Source organism: Hyperoodon ampullatus, assembly GCF_949752795.1.
Source record: "Hyperoodon ampullatus genome assembly, chromosome: 13".
NCBI lineage: Eukaryota > Metazoa > Chordata > Mammalia > Artiodactyla > Ziphiidae > Hyperoodon > Hyperoodon ampullatus.
In genome coordinates, this window is record NC_136926.1 from 29,115,990 (window position 1) to 29,134,365 (window position 18,376).

General features: G+C 40.7%; 2 protein-coding genes across 3 annotated transcripts in view; one reads left to right on the forward strand and one right to left on the reverse strand.

The window, feature by feature from the left end:
- The window catches only part of PTPN2 (protein tyrosine phosphatase non-receptor type 2), an 81,222-nt gene that overhangs the window by 15,096 nt on the left and 47,750 nt on the right, over positions 1–18,376 (forward strand). For both annotated transcript variants that reach the window (XM_079717201.1, XM_079717200.1), the window contains exon 2: positions 15,100–15,190. In XM_079717201.1, the coding sequence (XP_079573327.1) occupies positions 15,100–15,190 (91 nt within the window). The remainder of the gene's footprint in view (positions 1–15,099; positions 15,191–18,376) is intronic.
- Positions 11,482–12,496, reverse strand: LOC307062201 (protein SET-like; the record flags this gene model as incomplete). Its single annotated transcript, XM_079717745.1, has 2 exons — positions 11,482–12,206; positions 12,397–12,496. The coding sequence occupies 2 exons, from the start codon at positions 12,494–12,496 to the stop codon at positions 11,482–11,484; spliced, it is 825 nt and encodes a 274-aa protein (XP_079573871.1).

The window sequence follows — 18,376 nt, forward strand, 5'->3', positions numbered from 1 at the left end:
ATTCTGCTATTGATTCCTTCTAGTTTATTTTTCATTTCAGTTATTGTATTGTTCATCTCTTTTCGTTTGTTATTTAAGTCTTCTAGGTGTTTGTTCTTTAATTCTTCTAGGTTTTTGTTAAACATTTTTTGCATTTTCTTGATCTTTGCCTGTATTGTTTTTCTGAGGTCCTGTATCATCTTCACTATCATTATTCTGAATTCTTTTTCTGGAAGGTTGCCCATCTCCACTTCATTTAGTTGTTTTTCTGGGGTTTTATCTTGTTCCTTCATCTGGTACATAGTTTTCTACCTTTTCATTTTGTCTTTCTTTCTTTCTGTGAATGTGGTTTTCATTCCACAAGCTGCAGAATTGTAGTTCTTCCTGCTTCTGCTGTCTGCCCTCTCTGCAGTGTCATTTATTCCATTTACAGTGTTATGCAACCATCACCACCATTTCCCAAACCCCTTCAGCACCCCAAACAGAAACTCTGTACCCATTAAGCAATAACTCCCTAGTCCCTCCTCCCCCAGCCCCTGGTAACCTGTGCTTTACTTTCTAGCTCTATGAATTTGCCTCTTCTAGGTACTTAATACAAGTGGAAACATACAATATTTGTTCCTTTGTGTCTGGATAATTTCACCTAACATAACGTTTTTAATGATGAACCGTGTTGTCGTCTGTAACAACCTTATTCCTTTTTTATGGGTGACTAATACTTTTTTTGAATGGGTATGCCACATTTTGTTTCTCTGGTAATGAATGTTTGGATTGTTTCCACCTTTTGGCTATTGTGAATAATGCTGTTATGAACATTGCTGTGCAAGTGTTCATTGGAGTCCCTGGTTTTAATTCTTTTGGTTTGGACCTAGAAGTGGAATTGCTGGATAATATGGTAGTTCTGTGTTTAGCATTGGAGGAACTGCTAAACTGTTTTCCACAGCGGCTGCAACATTTTACATTACCGCCAGCAATGTTTAAAGTTTCTGCTTTCCTCACATCCTAACACTTGTTATTTACCATTTTAAAAATTATGGTCGGGCTTCCCTGGTGGCGCAGTGGTTGAAAGTCCACCTGCCGATGCAGGGGACACGGGTTCGTGCCCTGGTCCAGGAAGATCCCACATGCCGCGGAGCGGCTGGACCCGTGAGCCATGGCCACTGAGCCTGTGCGTCCGGAGCCTGTGCTCCGCAACAGGAGAGGCCACAACAGTGAAAGGCCCATGTACCGCAAAAACAAAAACAAAAACAAAAACAAATTATGGTCCTGCGTAGTAGGTATGTCACTGTGGTTTAGATTTGCATTTCCCTAATGACTAAGAATGTTGAGCATCTTTTTCATGTGCTATTGACCAGTTCTGAATCTTTGGAGAAATGACTATTCAAGTCTTTTGCTTTTTTTTGGTTTGCGTTTAATTAAGACATTACTTTTCTAGAGTGGTTTCAGGTTCACAGCAGAATTGAGAGGCACATTTCTTATATACCCCCTGACCCCACACTATTATCAACATCCCCCCCCCCGCACCCAGAGTGACACATTTGTTTCAACCCATGAACCTACACTGACAGATAATAATCACCAAAATCCATAGTTTACATTAAGGTTCGCTCTTGGTGTTGTATATTCAGTGGGTTTGGACTGATGTATTATATGATATGTATCCATCACTATGGCATATACAGAGTATTTTTACACATCCTCTGTGCTCCACCTTGTATCCCTCCAACTCCTGACAACCACTGATCTTTTACTGTTTCCATCTTTTTTTTTTCCAGAATGTTATATAGTTGGAGTCATACAGTATGTAGCCTTTTCAGATTGGCTTCTTTTACTTAGTAATATGCATTTAAAGTTCTTCCATGTTTTTTCATGGCTTGATAGCTCATTTCTTTTTCACACTGATTAATATTCCATTGTCTGGATGTGTCACAATTTGTTTATCCATTCAACCCTTGAAGGACACATTTGTTGCTTCCAAGTTTTGACAATTATGAATAAAGCTGATATAAACATCCATGTGTAGATTTTTATGTGGACATAAGTTTTCAACTCCTTTGGGTAAACACCAAGGAGCATGATTGCTGGATTGTATGTGCAGTTTTGTAAGAAAGCACCAAACTGTCTTCCAGAATGGCTGAACCATTTTGTATTCCCACCAGCAGAGAATGAGAGTTACCGTTGCTCTACATCCTTGTTATCATTTGGTGTTGTCAGTGTTTTAGATTTTGGCCATTCTAATAAGTGTCTTTACCTATCTTTTTTTAAAAAATATTTATTTCTTTGGCTGTGCCAGGTCTTAGTTGCAGCATGCGGGCTCTTAGTTGTGGCATGCAGATTCTGACCAGGGATTGAATCCAGGCCCCCTGCATTGGGAGTGTGGAATGTTAACCGCTGGACCACCAGGGAAGTCCCAAGTGTCTTTGCCTATTTTTTAATTGTCCTTTTGTTGTTGAATTGTAGCAGTTCTTTAGATATCCTGGTTATTAATATCTCGTCAGATACATGGTATATAAATACTTTCTCCCAATCTGTGAGTTTTCTTTTCACTCTTTAGATAGTGTCATTTTATGCACATAAGTCTTTAATTTGGATGAAGTCTAATTCATCTATTTTTCTTTTGTTGCCTGTGCTTTTGGTATCATAATTTAAGAAACCATTGCCAAATTCAAGATCATGAAGATTTTCAATCCCTATGTTTTCTTCTAAGACTTTTTTATAGTTTTAGCTCTTACATTTAAGTCTTTGATCCATTTTTAGTTAATTTTTGTGGAAGGTATACGGTAATAGTGCAACATCATTATTTTGCATGTGGATGTCTCATTTTCCTAGCACCATTTGTTGAAAAGACTGTCCTTTCCACATTGGATGGTCTTGGCCCCCTTGTTGAAAATCAGTTGACCATAGATCTGAGGGTTTCTTTCTTTTTTAAAAAAATATTTATTTATTTATTTGGTTGCACCCAGTCTTAGTTGTGGCAGGCGGGTTCCTTAGTTGTGGCTCACAGGCTCTTTAATTGCGGCTCGCTGGTTCCTTTGTTGTGGCATGCAAACTCTTGGTTGCGACATGTCTGTGGGATCTGGTTTCCTGACCAGGGATCGAACCTGGGCCCCCTGTATTGGGAGCATGGAGTCTCAGCCACTGCGCCACCAGGGAAGTCCCTCTGAGGGTTTATTTCTGAACTCTGTTGTATTCCATCGATCTCTGTCTATCTTTATGCCATACCACATGCGTTTGATTACTCTAGCTCTGTAAGTTTTGTAATTGGGAAGTGTGATTCCTCCAACTTTGTTATTCTTTTTCAATATTGTTTGGCTTTTCAGGGTCCCTTGACTTTTCATATGAATTTTGGGATGAGTTTTTCCATTACTGTAAAATTGGCATTGGAATTTTGATAGGGATTACACTGAATCAGTATAACACTTTGGGTAGCTCTGTCATCTTGATATTAAGTCTTCCAATCCACGAACATGAGATATCTTTCTTTTTTTTTTTTTTTTTTTTTTGCGGTATGTGGGCCTCTCACTGTTGTGGCCTCTCCCATTGCGGAGCACAGGCTCCGGACACGCAGGCTCAATGGCCATGGCTCACAGGCCAAGCCACTCTGCAGCATGTGGGATCCTCCCAGACCAGGGCATGAACCCGCGTCCCCTGCATCGGCAGGCGGACTCTCAACCACTGCGCCACCAGGGAAGCCCTATCTTTCTATTTATTTAGGTTGTCCTTAATTTCTTTCAGCCACGTTTTATAGGTTTTAGAGTACAAGTCTTTCACCTTTTTGGTTCAGTTTATTTTTTTTTTAATTTTTTATTGATTGATTGATTGCTGCATCAGGTCTTTGTTGCTGCGCGCGGGCTTTCTCTAGTTGCAGTGAGCGGGGGCTGCTCTTCATTGCTGTGCACAGGCTTCTGACTGCGGTGGCTTCTCTTGTTGTGGAGCACAGGCTCTAGGCACGTGGGCTTTAGTAGCTGTGGCTTGTGGACTGTAGAGCACAGGCTTAGTAGTTGTGGCGCACAGGCTTAGTTGCTCTGTGGCATGTGGGATATTCCCAGGAACCTGTGTCCCCTAAACTGGCAGGCAGATTCTTAACCACTGCGCCACCAGGGAAGTCCCTGTTAAGTTTATTTTTAAGTATTCTTGATTCTATTGTAAATGGGATTGCTTTCTTAATTTCATTTTTTAAATTGTTCATTGCTAGTGTATAGAAACACAACTGATTTTTGTGTGTTGATTTTGTGTTTTGCAACTTTGCTGAATTTGTTTATTAGCTGTAACAGTCATTTTGTGGATTCTTTAGGGTTTTCTACACATGAGATCACATCATTTGTAAATAGAGATAGTTTAACAACTTTCTTTCCAACTTGGATGCCTACTGTTTTTTTTTGCCTAATTGCTCAGGTAGAACTTCCAGTACTATGTTGAATAGAAGTGGTGAAAGTGGGAATCCTTGTCTTGTTCCTGATCAATTAATTTTTTTTCCTAAGTAACTGCTTTCTTTTATCATACTGTTTGTAGAATAATCCATCTTTCCTTCCCCCTGCCCCTCCATTTGCAACACCATTTTCATAATTTGCAGAATCCCTGTATGTGTGTTGGGTGAGTGAATCATGAACAAATGCCTGCATAATCTGATTTCTCTCCACCTGTTCATCCTCATGTCTTGCATTTCCGTCTCTCATGTTCCACAAGTCTTGTGTTGCTTATACTTCTTGCAAGATATCAGTTAATCATTCTTTCATTCATTTGTTACATACATTCACATCTTTCTGACTTTGCACAGCTCTTTTTCTGCTTGGACCCATCTTTCCCAGCTTGTTGACCTGACATCTGCTTGCTCATCCTTCAGGTCTGTTCATGCACTGTTATGCCCTCAGGCAAAAATAAATTCTCTTCCTGTGTTTACTTTAAATGTGAGCGTGCTTTTCTTATGCCACTTATTAGACTGGCTCCTTGATAGTTCCAAGGAAAAGTCTGAGGTCTGATTTTAAAGAGAAAGTTGTTAGAGACAATTGTGCAAATAGTAGTAAAAATTAGCAGCAAGAAAAGTAATAGAAAATGAGAAAAGGATATAATTTTCTAGGTCTTTAATTCCATGCAGTAGAAGCTTTTTTGTTGTTCTTATTGATCACTGAAATGCCCAAAACAGAGTAATAAGAAAAAATTCACATCATTATTTGACATTAGAGAAGGGTCCCACCCACATATTTGAGACTCAGAGGATTTTGATAGTAAACAGTATGAGCGTCCACAAAACCTTGGGTAAGGGCTGATCCTTTCTGTAAAGATGAACAAACAAATGCTAGACATACGAAAAACGCAGCACTTGAAGAAAATGAGACTGTATCATTTAGAGTATGCCAAATAGTATAAAAAAAGAGAGAAAAGTGGAATTCAGATTCCCAATATGATAAGTGCAGATTGTAAAAAAATAAGCTGAGAACAGGAAAGAGTTCTTGAAGTTATAGAATGTGACTGTTAAAAAATTCAGGACTCACTAGCAGAATAGATAGTGCACAATACCAAGTTAGATTGGAAAAAAACCTTGCAGAATTTAGGAAAAAGGTATTTTAAATGAAATAGTAAGAGAGCTTTTAAAACACAGGAAGGTCTCAAATCTGTGATTGGAGTTCCTGGAAGAGAGAGCAGAGGAGACAGATGAAGCAATAACTGAAGTAATAGTGGAAGAACATCTCTGAGCTGAGGAACACCTTGAGTCTCAAGGTCAGAGTCTCCACCAGGAATATATTTGAAAAGCATAAAAACCAGGATGCGTTCTGATGAGTTTTCTAAGTATTCAGGGTAAAGAAAAAGCAAGAGAAGTTATCTTTAGGGAAGAACAAGTCAGATTTGCATGAGTTCCTTTCCAGATCCTTAGGAAAAGGAGGTGTTGGGCAATCTTAATATAGTCAGCTCACACATGTATGTAAATTTCAAATACAGCTGAGGAGCTGAATGAATTGTTCTCCCAAATAGCAGCTCAGTTCCATTTATTGGTTTGTTAATGCCTTTGTTTATGTCATATATTACCATTCCAGGAGACTGTATGAGTTTAGGCGACCACTGGCATGAGTGCCTTTCTTTTAAATGGCTGCACAGTATTCATTTGGATGCACCATGATTTGTACAACCAGTCTTTTCCCTGACATTGATCATTTAGGTTATTTCTAGCCTTTCAACGTCATAAATAACTCCATGAAAGACACTTGTGCATGAGTTAGCTACATTTTGGATCATTGCCACTAAGAAAGAAATAAGTAGTGAGTTAATTATTCCTAGCTTTTTTGAGCAAAAATCATATAAAAATCAATAGGATTAAATTTTTATTTTGGTTAAATTATTTTTTAAAACAAAGATCTTCCCCATTTAAATTTAGCTTTAATTAAAGGTGGGAGTGGGCACTAGATTAGAACAGTGGTTCTCAGCTGGGTGTTGGTGGAGTGTATTGGTGGTAGATTTTGCTGTCCGGGACATGTCAGAAGAGAATTTTGGTGGTCACATCTGGGAGAGGAGCTGCTACTGCCAATCTAACAAGTAGAGACCGGGCGCTGCTGTTAAAACGTCCTGCCAGGCACAAGAGGGCCCGCAACAGGGTTAGTTATCTAGCCCAAATGTCAGCACTGCTGAGGTTGACAGGTTTTACTGCTAACAGAGACATCCTTTGTGTATTTTTATGGGTTCTCTCTGCTATAGGAGGGGAACATTTCAGCCTCAGAACATCAGTAGAGGCTTATTTTGCCAAATATGATAGACCTAGGGAATAGTTCAACGCTTGCCTTTCCCATCCCCATTTTGAGAAACAGCTTGTATTTTATTGCTTACATAAAGTGCTTATAAAATTGTTTATTTTTGTGTCTTGGGTGGTCCTGAAAACGCTTCATCAGTGTCAGATCTAGTTATTGTTGAGATTTGGCTCTACTGTGTGTATTAGAGACCTGCATTTAGCTGCTTGGAAAGAAAATCAGGCAACAACAAACAGGGACTTCCATTTCTCGTGTGATGAGAATTCTGGAGATAGGAGTCCAGAGCTGTTACTGTGGCTCCATCAAGTCATAGATGACCCAGTCTACTCTATTTCTGCTTGGCCTTCCTCAGGATGTGCTTTTACCTTGGGGTCACCAGACAGCTCCTGCCCTTTCCCACCCCTCGCCCCCCACATCAGAGCCTGTATTCAGCTGAGCCAGCCCTTTTGATCAAAGCTCTCCTGCGGGCTTCCCTGGTGGCGCAGTGGTTGAGAGTCTGCCTGCCGATGCAGGGGACACGGGTTCATGCCCCGGTCCGGGAAGATCCCACATGCCGCAGAGCGGCTGGGCCCGTGAGCCATGGCCGCTGAGCCTGCGCGTCTGGAGCCTGTGCTCCACAACGGGAGAGGCCACAACAGTGAGAGGCCCGCATACCTCAAAAAAAAAAAAAAAAAAAAAAGTTCTCCTGCATCCCAAACTAGTGATTTCTGCTTATTCCCATTGATTGGCCAAAACTGTGTCCCATGACTATTCTTAGTTGTACGAGAGGCTGGGAAATACAGGCTCTTAGTTGGGCTCTTTGTAAGTCAGAAAATACATTCAGAAACCTTTAGTAAGAAAGAATCGATGTTGGAATAGGCAACTAGTACGTACCTCTGGAGCCACTTTCTAAAGTACTGGCGTTCTTCCTAAATGCACTGAAATTAAAGAAAGGTAAAGGAGAACAAATAATAATGATAACATTAGAAATTTGAGAAAATGAACTCTGTAAGAATTCTCTCTTTTAAAAAAAAGTAGCCGAGAAAATGTATCTGTTTTATGGTGTTGTAAATTAAGATCTTTTCCCTACCCCAATACTTGGGGCCCTGCCCTATTCTTTTTTTTGCAATATCAGTAATGATTAGTTATATTGTACATAAAAAAATGTTTTTTAGGCTAAAAACTGGAAACAGCAACCAACAGATGGACTTAACTGTGGGAAATGGGTGTATAAGCATAACAGGAGTATTGAAGAAGAGCTTGTGTAATGCCCTTTTAAAAATTGTTTTATATTTTAGTTGTAGGAATTTTTTTAAAAAACATATTCTGGATATTAATCCCTTATCAGATATATGATTTGCAACTGTTTTCTCACAATCTGTGTGTTGCAACAACTTTTTGATGTGATTTTAAAACTACTTATTAGCATTAAGACTGATATTACGCTAGTATTTATTACTATTTTAGCTAGTTTATTTTTAAGTAGTATATAAACTAAAGAATATGTGAACGTATGGTTTAAAATTTAAATGACACAAAAGGTTTCCAGTAAAAAGCAGTTAGAATGACAGAAGGTTACTTTGGAAAGGAGAGAGGAGCAGGGTAGAGAAAAGCTGTGTCTGATGTACTTTATACCTTTTCTAAGAGAAGAGATTTGAAACAAATATGGCATAAGTGGTAACAGATGTTTAATCTCACTGGTGGGAACATGGGGTGTCCTGTTATCTATATTTTTTGTTTGAAATATTTTATAATTAAAGCAAATTTTTAGTTATATAAATTTCTACCCTCCCCTAGATGTTCGGTCCCCCAGTCTTCTGCCCCACAAGTTACTAGTATTTTGACTCCTAGAATTATTCATTGTGTTCTCAGGCATAGTTATGTTTGAGTGGATGGAGGTGGGAGCTACTCAACGTCTTTCATACCTTTTTCACAGTGTGTCCTTGAGACCATACCACGCAAGTGTTTACAGCACCTGTGTCCCTTTCCTGGTTCCCTCCTGTCCCCCCGCTTCCCCTCACCTCTACTTTACTCCCGCAGGGCACTGAGGTTGCTGCCAGTTTTCCACTGTTACGTACAGTGAACATCCTGCTACACACAGGTATATGGCTGTATGTGATATAAATTCCTGGAGGCAAAATTGGTGGCTCAAACTTATAACCTTATCAAATTGTTCTCACAGAAACATTACAGCAGTATACTCTCTGCAGCAAAGTGTTGGAGCACTTCTTCACTCTCCTCACCTGCCTGATGTTCTTAGAATTTCTTATTCTTGTCAATTATTTTCTTTGCATTTGATGCAGAAGATCTCTCAACATGCATGTTTTAGTATTTTAAATTAATGTTTTTCTTTTATATCAATTATTAATTTGGAATATAAAATTACTTGTACTCTGTAGTGTTTCAACTCTGACGTGTTTGAGATTATACAGATAAAAGCCAAGACCTGAATGTGTTTAACTTTACATATAAAACTTATTATTTGACACTTAAAAACTTCTATAATTAATCAGTGGAAATGAAGCTTTATTTCTTTTTTCATCCAGTCACAGTAATTTGTTATGATATGCTTTCATGGAAAAGTATTTGAAGCTAAAAGGTAATATTTCTGTCCAACTTATTGTATGAGGCTAGTAGAGCTTTGATACTGAAACTGAATAAATTGTATGGGACAAGAAAATTAGAGGTCAATTCAACTTAAAAATGTAGATGCATACATCTTAAAATAATGGTGGTACACCCAAACAATAGAATATCATTCAACACTAAAAAGAAATGAGCTATCAAGCCGTGAAAAGACATGGAGGAACCTTAAATGCATATCTAAATGAAAATCTATTATTGTAATTCAATACATTACCAGATTAAAGGAGAAAAGTTAAATATCTATGAATGCAGGGTAAACATTGAGTAAAATTCAACACCCATGCATGATGAAAGAAACATTTAGTAAACTAGAAATTACTGAGGGGAATCTTCTTTTTTTTTTTTTTTTTTTTTAATCTTTATGTTTCTTTATTGGAGCAAGATTCCTGACCAGTATACAGTGATGTATTTGCTACAGAGACTTGTGCAGAAATTACATACTATCAATCTAGACATGTTTTCGTTACACTTTGCCTATTGATGGAATAGTTCCATTTATAAAGTTTTTATACATCAAAAAGCTTTGAATTTGACCAGGCGGTCCATTAATTCATCTCTGAAAAAGCTAAGTGGCATTTAATTTTAGCTACTATATTTTACAGCATCAAAAAGCTTATGCATTAGGTAGCTTCTCAAAATGTGACTTAGGCACAATGGCATTTAGCAGACAGAGCAGACTGCATCATCTCCCCCAGATTCACACAGACAGGTCTCATTTGAGAGCTATATGCTAAAAGAGCTGGAACTTTGAGACAAAAGTACTCCTAACCTGAGTTTCTCACCACTAATACGGACTTCTTACTCTGAAAGCCTGTCTTTTCGGCCACATTTTACAGTGCCAGCGAAGACACGCCAACAATTGTCCTGTGTATTAACTTGGCAGTAGAGCACCAGGTCTGTCTGATGGTCGTGGCAGGCACTATTATATCCAGGTAAATAAAAGCCCATATTTTGAAATGCCAATTTGAGATACAGATCAAGGGTACAGCATATTCAGAATTGAGATTTCAGCAATCTGGTATCCTAAATGATATGAAGAATTTCAGAAACTGATGTCAAATTGTACCCATGATGGGTTCCCAGCTATGGAGACATTAATACATTGATTCAAATCCCTTTACTCAATCAACATAGCCCTGAGGTCATCTTGCAAAGTGCATATCAAAAAATACGAAGTTAAGGTGACAAAGTTTGACAGTAACATTATACAAGTCAAACTTGGAAAGTCATATTAAGTATATCTGTTCTGAGAGAAAAGCATCAAATCCTTTGTGTACACATTTAGTTTTATTGTAACAAAGCAACTTGTACACTTTCAACGTTTAAAACTGAGCATCATCTTTCCTTTCCAGTGAAACAAAAAGAAAAATGTAAAAACAAGCAGGAACAAAATTATAATAGAGAATGTCAATTGCAAATAAGATCCTACAGGTTCTGCTGATTCTCCCATCGAGTGGCAGGGCTCAAGTCATCATTAGGAGAGAATTTTATTTTAAACGTGTCATCTTAAACTGCAAGGATGTCCGTTAAAATCACAATTAAACATGCCAAAGGAGAAACCATGTTGTCAAAATGCCCACTTAACCCACCCAAACATCTCAAACCCACCCTTTGCTGACCTTCTATAACCCCATTTTTTTAAAGTTTTTTTTTTCTTTTTTTAAACAAGAGAAAGTAGACAGATACATGTTGGTAAATGTTAACTGTCCATGTTCACATAGAGACACAGTGTAATCTCTGAGCCCAATATACAGAGAAAAGAGGGAAAAAGCTAGAATTCTATGCACTACTGCACAGGGGCCTAGCACCCTCCAGCTTCCAGCAGAGCTAAGGGAGCAGAAGGTTTTTCTTTTTTCCCACAGAGCATGGTGGTGTTGATTCCATAAAGTTTTTGTTGAGACAGGAAGGGATAAAAATGAATTTGGAACAGAAAGCGGTAGAGATTCTTTTCCCACTGAATTCTGCTCAAGGTATTTCCCCCCAAAATAAGTTGTGAGTCATGGTATAAAGGAGAAAAGAGACCTCAAAAACAGGGCAACTGAGCACAAGAGGAGGAGGAAAAAAAAAAAAAAGGACTGCAACTTGTTCCCAGGGACTGGAGAAAATTAAAAAAGGAAGGTTGGAATCCATCAGTGTTCCATTAGTCATCTTCTGCTTCATCTTCCTCTCCTTCCTCCCCCTCATCTTCATCTTCATCTTCTTCACCTTCATCCTCATCCCCTTCTTCATCAGTATCTTCCAATTCTTCTTCCTCTTCATCATCATCTTCTTCTCCTTCCCCTTCCTCATCATCCATGTCCGAAACCAAGTAGTACTGTAATGGATTTGGCCAAATATCAGCTTTGATGACCTCTCCTAACTCATCTGCACCTGCATCAGAATGATCAGTAAACCAGGTGAAGAAGCTTTCTGGTTCCTCATGCTGTCTCTTCCTGCTGGCTTTATTCTGAGTTTGACTTGAACGTTTTGTCAAATCCTTTCCGGATTTCCATTTGATTTCAGTGGACTTTGAAGATGGATCACCACTCTCATTCAGATGAAATTCTTTGGAGAGAACTTTATTTTCAAAGTAAGGGTTTTCATCAAAATAAAACTCTATTCTGTAACCTGATTTAATATCTTCAAATTCTGTCACTTCGACTCTTGTCAAATAATGCAGCGCCTCTTCATCCTCCTCCCCAAACAGTGCAGACACTTGTGGATGGTTAACAAATGTTACCCAAAAATTTGGGATTTTGGCGATCAATTCCGACCTCTTCTGAAAAAATGGTTGGCGGGGTTTGTTATATTTCTGTTCTACTTTCAAAATCTCCTCACTGGCTTGTTCATTAAGTCTGTCTATTTCATTTTGTACTTCATCAATATGTTCAATTGATCAGCTCGGTGCTTTGTGACCGCCTGGAGGGGTGGGATGGGGAGGGTGGGAGGGAGGGAGATGCATGAGGGAGGGGATGTGGGAACGGATGTATATGTATGACTGATTCACTTTGTTATAAAGCAGAAACTAATAAAAAAAAAAATTAAAAAAAAAAAAATTAAAAAAAAAAAAAAATATGTTCAATTGCTTCTTGCTGTTCTTTTTCTGAGGTCTCGTCGGCCCTGTTGTGTTTGGAGTTGAGCTCCATTTTACTGACTTTAGCTGCCGGTGCCGACATGGTGCTGCTCCACGGTCGGGGGTGGGGGGGGAATCGGGGAAGGGGAGAGAAAGGAAGGCGAAGGGGGCAGGCAGCGGCTTCACCTCACGCCACACGCGCGGGCGCTCCCTCGGTCCTGCCGCCTCCTTCTGGCGCTTGCTCGCTCGCTTTCCCTCCCCCTGGCTCGTGCACGCTGCCCTTGCAGCCTGACAACGAGGGAGGGGCTGGGGCTGTGTGCCGGGCCCCAGCCCGGGCTCCTGCTTACAGAGGGGAGGCAGCGGCGGGCGGGCAGGCGGTTCTGCTCCCTCACTCACGCTCCGCACTCCAGCTTGCTGCTCAATCTCCCCGAGCCACCTCCTCCTCCACCTCCCGAGGGGAACCTTCTTAACCTGAAAAGGGTATCCACCAGAAACCTAAAGCAAATATTACACTTAGTGGTTAAACCTTAGAAGCAGTTCTTTCAAAATTAGGGGAAAAATATTTCTATTTGACATTGAATAAGCGGTCCTAGCCAATGCAATTAGATAAGAAAAAGAAATAAGAGGTATGAATGAGAAATATGAAGTATAACGGAGACAGAATTATCACTGTTCCCTGGTATTGAGAGATTCAGAACCAGCTACCAAATGTTAGAGAGCTTAGCAAGATTGCTGGGTGTGAGAGTAGCATTAAAAAGTCAGTAGCGGGCTTCCCTGGTGGCGCAGTGGTTGAGAGTCCACCTGCCGATGCAGGGGACGCGCGTTTGTGCCCTGGTCCGGGAGGATCCCACATGCTGCGGAGCGGCTGGGCCTGTGAACCATGGCCGCTGGGCCTGCGTGTCCAGAGCCTGTGCTCCGCAGCAGGAGAAGCCACAACAGTGAGGCCTGTGTACTGCAAAAAAAAAAAAAAAAAAGTCAGTAGCAACAACTGTAACGTGTATGTGTGTGTTTCTGTTCCTGTGTGTGTGGCAGATTGCATTTTCCAAAAGGACTGCACTAACATATGTTGAACCCCCATGCTCTTTGCACAAAGAGGCTGTGATTTCTTGCGCCGAGAGGTGGTCTCTGTTCCCTACTCTTGGGTATTGGAAGGCCCATTGGGTAAAAATATGAGCTAGAAAGTTACCTGTCCTAGGGCTGTTGGGTGGTGGCAGGCAGGACAGTAGGAAAATTACCTGAATAACTTATTTATGCTTAATTTATAAAATTACCTGGTGCCTAACTTTTTTTTTTTAATGGACTTATTTATTTATTTATTTATTTTATTTTTGGCTGAGTTGGCTCTTCGTTGCCGTGTGCGGGCTTTCTCTAGTTGCAGCGAGCAGGGGCTACTCTTCATTGCGGTGCACAGACTTCTCATTGCGGCGGCTTCTCTTGTTGCAGAGCACGGGCTCTAGGCACGCAGGCTTCAGTAGTTGTAGCACGTGGGCTCAGTAGTTGTGGCTCGTGGGCTCTAGAGTGCAGGCTCAGTAGTTGTGACACACAGGTTTCATTGCTCCGCGGCATGTGGGATCTTCCTGGACCAGGGCTTGAACCTGTGTCCCCTGCATTGGCAGATGGATTCTTAACCACTGCGCCACCAGGGAAGTCTTGATGCCTAACTTTTAAAATACTGTTTCTCCAGACATGGTAGTGTGATCAAAAACCCAGATTAATTTTTGCTGTTAATGCATACTCTTTGGGGGTTTTTTTGGTATGTTTCTGTTTTTACCTGAATTCTTAGAATAATGTTCCATTTGGGAGAAAAAGCTGGTCATGATGGATATACCAAGTAGCTGAGTGCCTAGTGAAGGCATACTGGCATAGAATTTCTTCTGTAGTGGAATACCAAGAACCATAAGGGTCCTAAAATGAGCATTTGTAGCTCTAGAAATAAAATTTGAGAACACCTGGGCTCAGAATAAAGTAACAGTTATATAGCATGAAGATAAATAGATTAAAATTTTAAGATAGAAGCTCTGAAATATAGGTAGATAATATTCAGAGAGTTTAGTTGGAAATTTGAGTATGATGTGGTAACCTTAGATTCCTCCTTTGCATCAGTTGTCACATGAACTGTTAACGTTGCTGTAGGTGTTGAACATGGCAGGGCAGTGAATGTGTATGAGAGCAGAGCCTTCTGCTTGAGGACCTTGGTTCAGTCCTGGGGTCTCACGCTCACTAGCTCTGGGACCTTTGGTAGATCATTTAACCCCTGAAAGCCTGTCACCCCTGACATACAAAATGGGGAAGATAATCTTTCCCACTGGTGTTATGAGAATTGAATGAGATCACGTCGATGATGTGCTTTGCATAGTACTTGATCTATACTAAGTGCTCAGTGAAAGTTTTATTTATTTATTTATTTATTTATTTATTTTTATTTTGCGGTATGCGGGCCTCTCAATGCTGTGGCCTCTCCCGCTGTGGAGCACAGGCTCCGGACGCGCAGGCTCAGCGGCCACAGCTCACGGGCCCAGCCGCTCCGCGGCATGTGGGATCCTCCCGGACCAGGGCATGAACCTGTGTCCCCTGCATCGGCAGGCGGACTCTCAACCACTGCGCCACCAGGGAAGCCCGAAAGTTATTTTATACTGGCTGGGAAAGTATCTGTTTTGCTATATAAAATTTAAGAGAAATGTTAAAATATATTTTTGTTATTTTAAGGAAATTCGCAGTGAGTCCCATGACTATCCTCATAGAGTGGCCAAGTTTCCAGAAAACAGAAATCGAAACAGATACAGAGATGTAAGCCCATGTAAGTACTTGTGGGGGGTGTGGGTTTGTGTGTCATAGGAGGCAGGACATGGTGGAAAAGGTTGGGGTCGGGGTTGGTGTAAGTATGGTGATTTTCTTTTTATACTAACGTAATATATGTTCTTTAAAGAAAATTTTCAAGGCATAAAATAGTAGAAGGAAGGAAAATTGCCCATAATTATTTCCTCCTCCAACACAGCCACCATTAATTGATGTGTTTCTTACCAACCTTTTTTCTTACACATGACTTTTCTCTTTTCAAAATAATTGTAATCATATATGTGTATGTGTAGTCACATATATCTATTTTTCATATTATTCCATAGCTTTTATAAGTATTACTTAAAATATTTATTGGTGTAATATGTTTTTTCCCCTGAATTACAAAAGTAGTGTGTATTCACTACTACTTGAAAAGTTTTAAAAGTTTTAAAACATAGAAATGTGTAAAGGAAAAACTCTCATCATTTAAAAACAAGCAAATACTATTGGGTTTATATTCTTTTGGTATTTGTCTGTGTAAATGTGTATGTACATTCTTTTAAATTCAGCTGAAATCCTGCATGCACTGACCTGCAGCTTTTCTCCCGTGTGGCCGCATGTTGTAGACGTTTCCTGTCCTGAACACAGTCTTTTAGTGGCTTCCACAGTGGCTTTGGGCAGGTCAATCTTTATGTAACAGTTCGCTGTGGTTGGACTTAGATTCTGCCGTGCATGTGCATGTATGTGCACACACGGGTGCGTGCGCACACATGCACACACACACACACACAGGGTTTTGTGAACAGTTGTAACACCAGGGCTTTAAAAATGTGTTCATCAAGTGATTTTATTTTTGTTCTGATTGATCCCACCTCCAGATATTGAATTAGGCTGCCTTACTGCTCAGAGGATTCCCATGTTTGGTTTCAGTGGGGGAGTGTAGGCATCCTCTATAGGGCTGCTAGTGTGCTGCATTTGTGTTCGATGCCAGGTGCCTCCTCATGGGCCTCACGCTCCACCATCACCTCTCTTCTTCATAGCTTCAACCTCTTTCTAATAACTCTCTTCCCTTATTATTCAGATGTGCTCCAGTCTTTTCCAACCTCAACCCCCATATTGCACTCCAGCTATCGCTTTGTTACCTACACAGACACAGGCATGTGCACACACACACACACACACACACAGGATCTTAGAAGCGTGCACCACCCTGTCTGTCTCTCCACTCTCATCACCCATGCATTCTTCAGCCATGGTTCTACCCCAGCCTCCCCACTAAAACTTTTATTCTAAAGTACTGTGCGCTTTCTAGTTTTCTAATGCAATGAGGGACTTTCCATCGGTGTCTTTTCTTATCCCTCTGTGACTTTCGACGTTGTCAACCGTGCCTTCCTTCCCTAAGTCCATATTTTTCTTGATTTTGCTGTTCTTTCTCTGGCTGATCACACCTTTTCAGAACTTCTCTTCCTTAGTTGTCTTTGTCTTCAGGGCTCTGTCTCTGCCTCTGTCTCCCCCTCTTCTACTTGTGTGAATGGCCTCACTTTCTGTGAGTTCAGTTGCCATCTCTCTGCTTCTGACCCCAGATCTCATCTGCAGCCTACGTCTCTATTCTCGGCTACAGACCCACTTACGCACTTCTCTGTCTTGATGTAGCCATCAAGGTGGCTACAGGTGGCTGTAGCCACCTCAGGCTCAGAATTCCTTCCCCACAGTCCCTCAGTCCCAGCCCTAATCTGTTCTTTCTGCTTTATCCCCATGTTCATAAGGGCTGCCACTAGCCGCACACTTGCCGCAGCTAGAAACTCAGACCTCTCTTCCCTCATTCAGCTCCCACATCTGGTTGGTGACTAAGTAATTATAATTCCATTTCCACAGTATATTTCAAATCTGTTCTCTGTTCATACTGGCTTGGTTCAGGCCTGGGTTATTACAGCAGCCTCTTAACTAGTCTCTATTCTTTTCCCACCTCAGTCCGACCCCCACACGGTATCCAGAGCAATCTCTGTGTGATGCAAGTCTGTCCTCCACTCCTGTCTTCAGTAGTGCTCCTCAGTTTTATGAAAAGTTAAAGTGCTTTAGTATTACCATACAAGACCTTTTGTAGCCATTTTCCTACAAATTGTTTGTTTTGGTGACTCACTTGGCACCAACATGCCCTGTTTTTAACAGTTTTCGAATGTCATTCCCATTTGGAATAGGCTTCCTCTCTCTTTGACCGACTTCACTCAAAGTCCTCTTCCCCCAAATACCATCTAAACAACCACTTCCCAGGGGTGTTATCCTCACACAGGAGAGGAGGTCATGGAGCTGGTGACTCCCACTAAATCCAGGTGGACCTGGGAATAGGTATTTTTTCAAAGTTCCTGAGGTGATGCTGGTATACCTTTCTTGATTGAGAGTCGTTGCATCATTTCCATACAGAGTCCCATACAGTTGTTGGCTTGGTTCAGAAAACATGTATTGAAAACCAGCTGCATGTCCGCCATTGTGCTGTGCCTGAGAGGACCATGAGTCCACACGTCCTGCCTGCCAACAACATACATGCAGTGGGGGGCGGGGAGGGTGTGTGTGTACGTGCCTGCTGTGCTTTGTGTGTCAGGAGATGGCGCAGTGCTGTTGGAGCCGAGAAGAGGCACTCAGCTCTGCTTAAGGAGTTAGGGGCGGCTTTTAAGATAATTTTTTTTTTTTACTTTATTAAAATAGTCTATTTTAAACCAGTAATTATTTTTCATATAAAGAATTTCTAAACATCCATACAGGAAATAAACATAGATAATACTGAGCGCAAAGCAGACAATGACATGTTTGCAAGCAATCAAAAGGAATTGTTTTTTGTTTGTTTTTAATTCAGAATCACAGATCTTTCTAGATTTTGATTCATCAAGTCTGGAAATGTATTTTTAAACAGACTCCTTACGTGATTCTTATATGCCCAGCTTGAAACTACATTTGGAGGTATGAATATGAGGTACATATTCAAAGAGGGGTATTTTGTGGGGTGTTTTTTTTCCTCTAATATTTATTTATTTATTTATTTTGGCTGTGCCGGGTCTTAGTTGCCGTTCACGGGATCTTCGTTGTGGTGTGGGGGCTTCTTAGCTGTGGCATGCATGCAGGATCTAGTTCCCTGACCAGGGATTGAACCCGGGCCCCCTGCATTGGGAGCTCGGAGTCTTACCCTCTGGATAGCCAGGCAGGTCCCAAA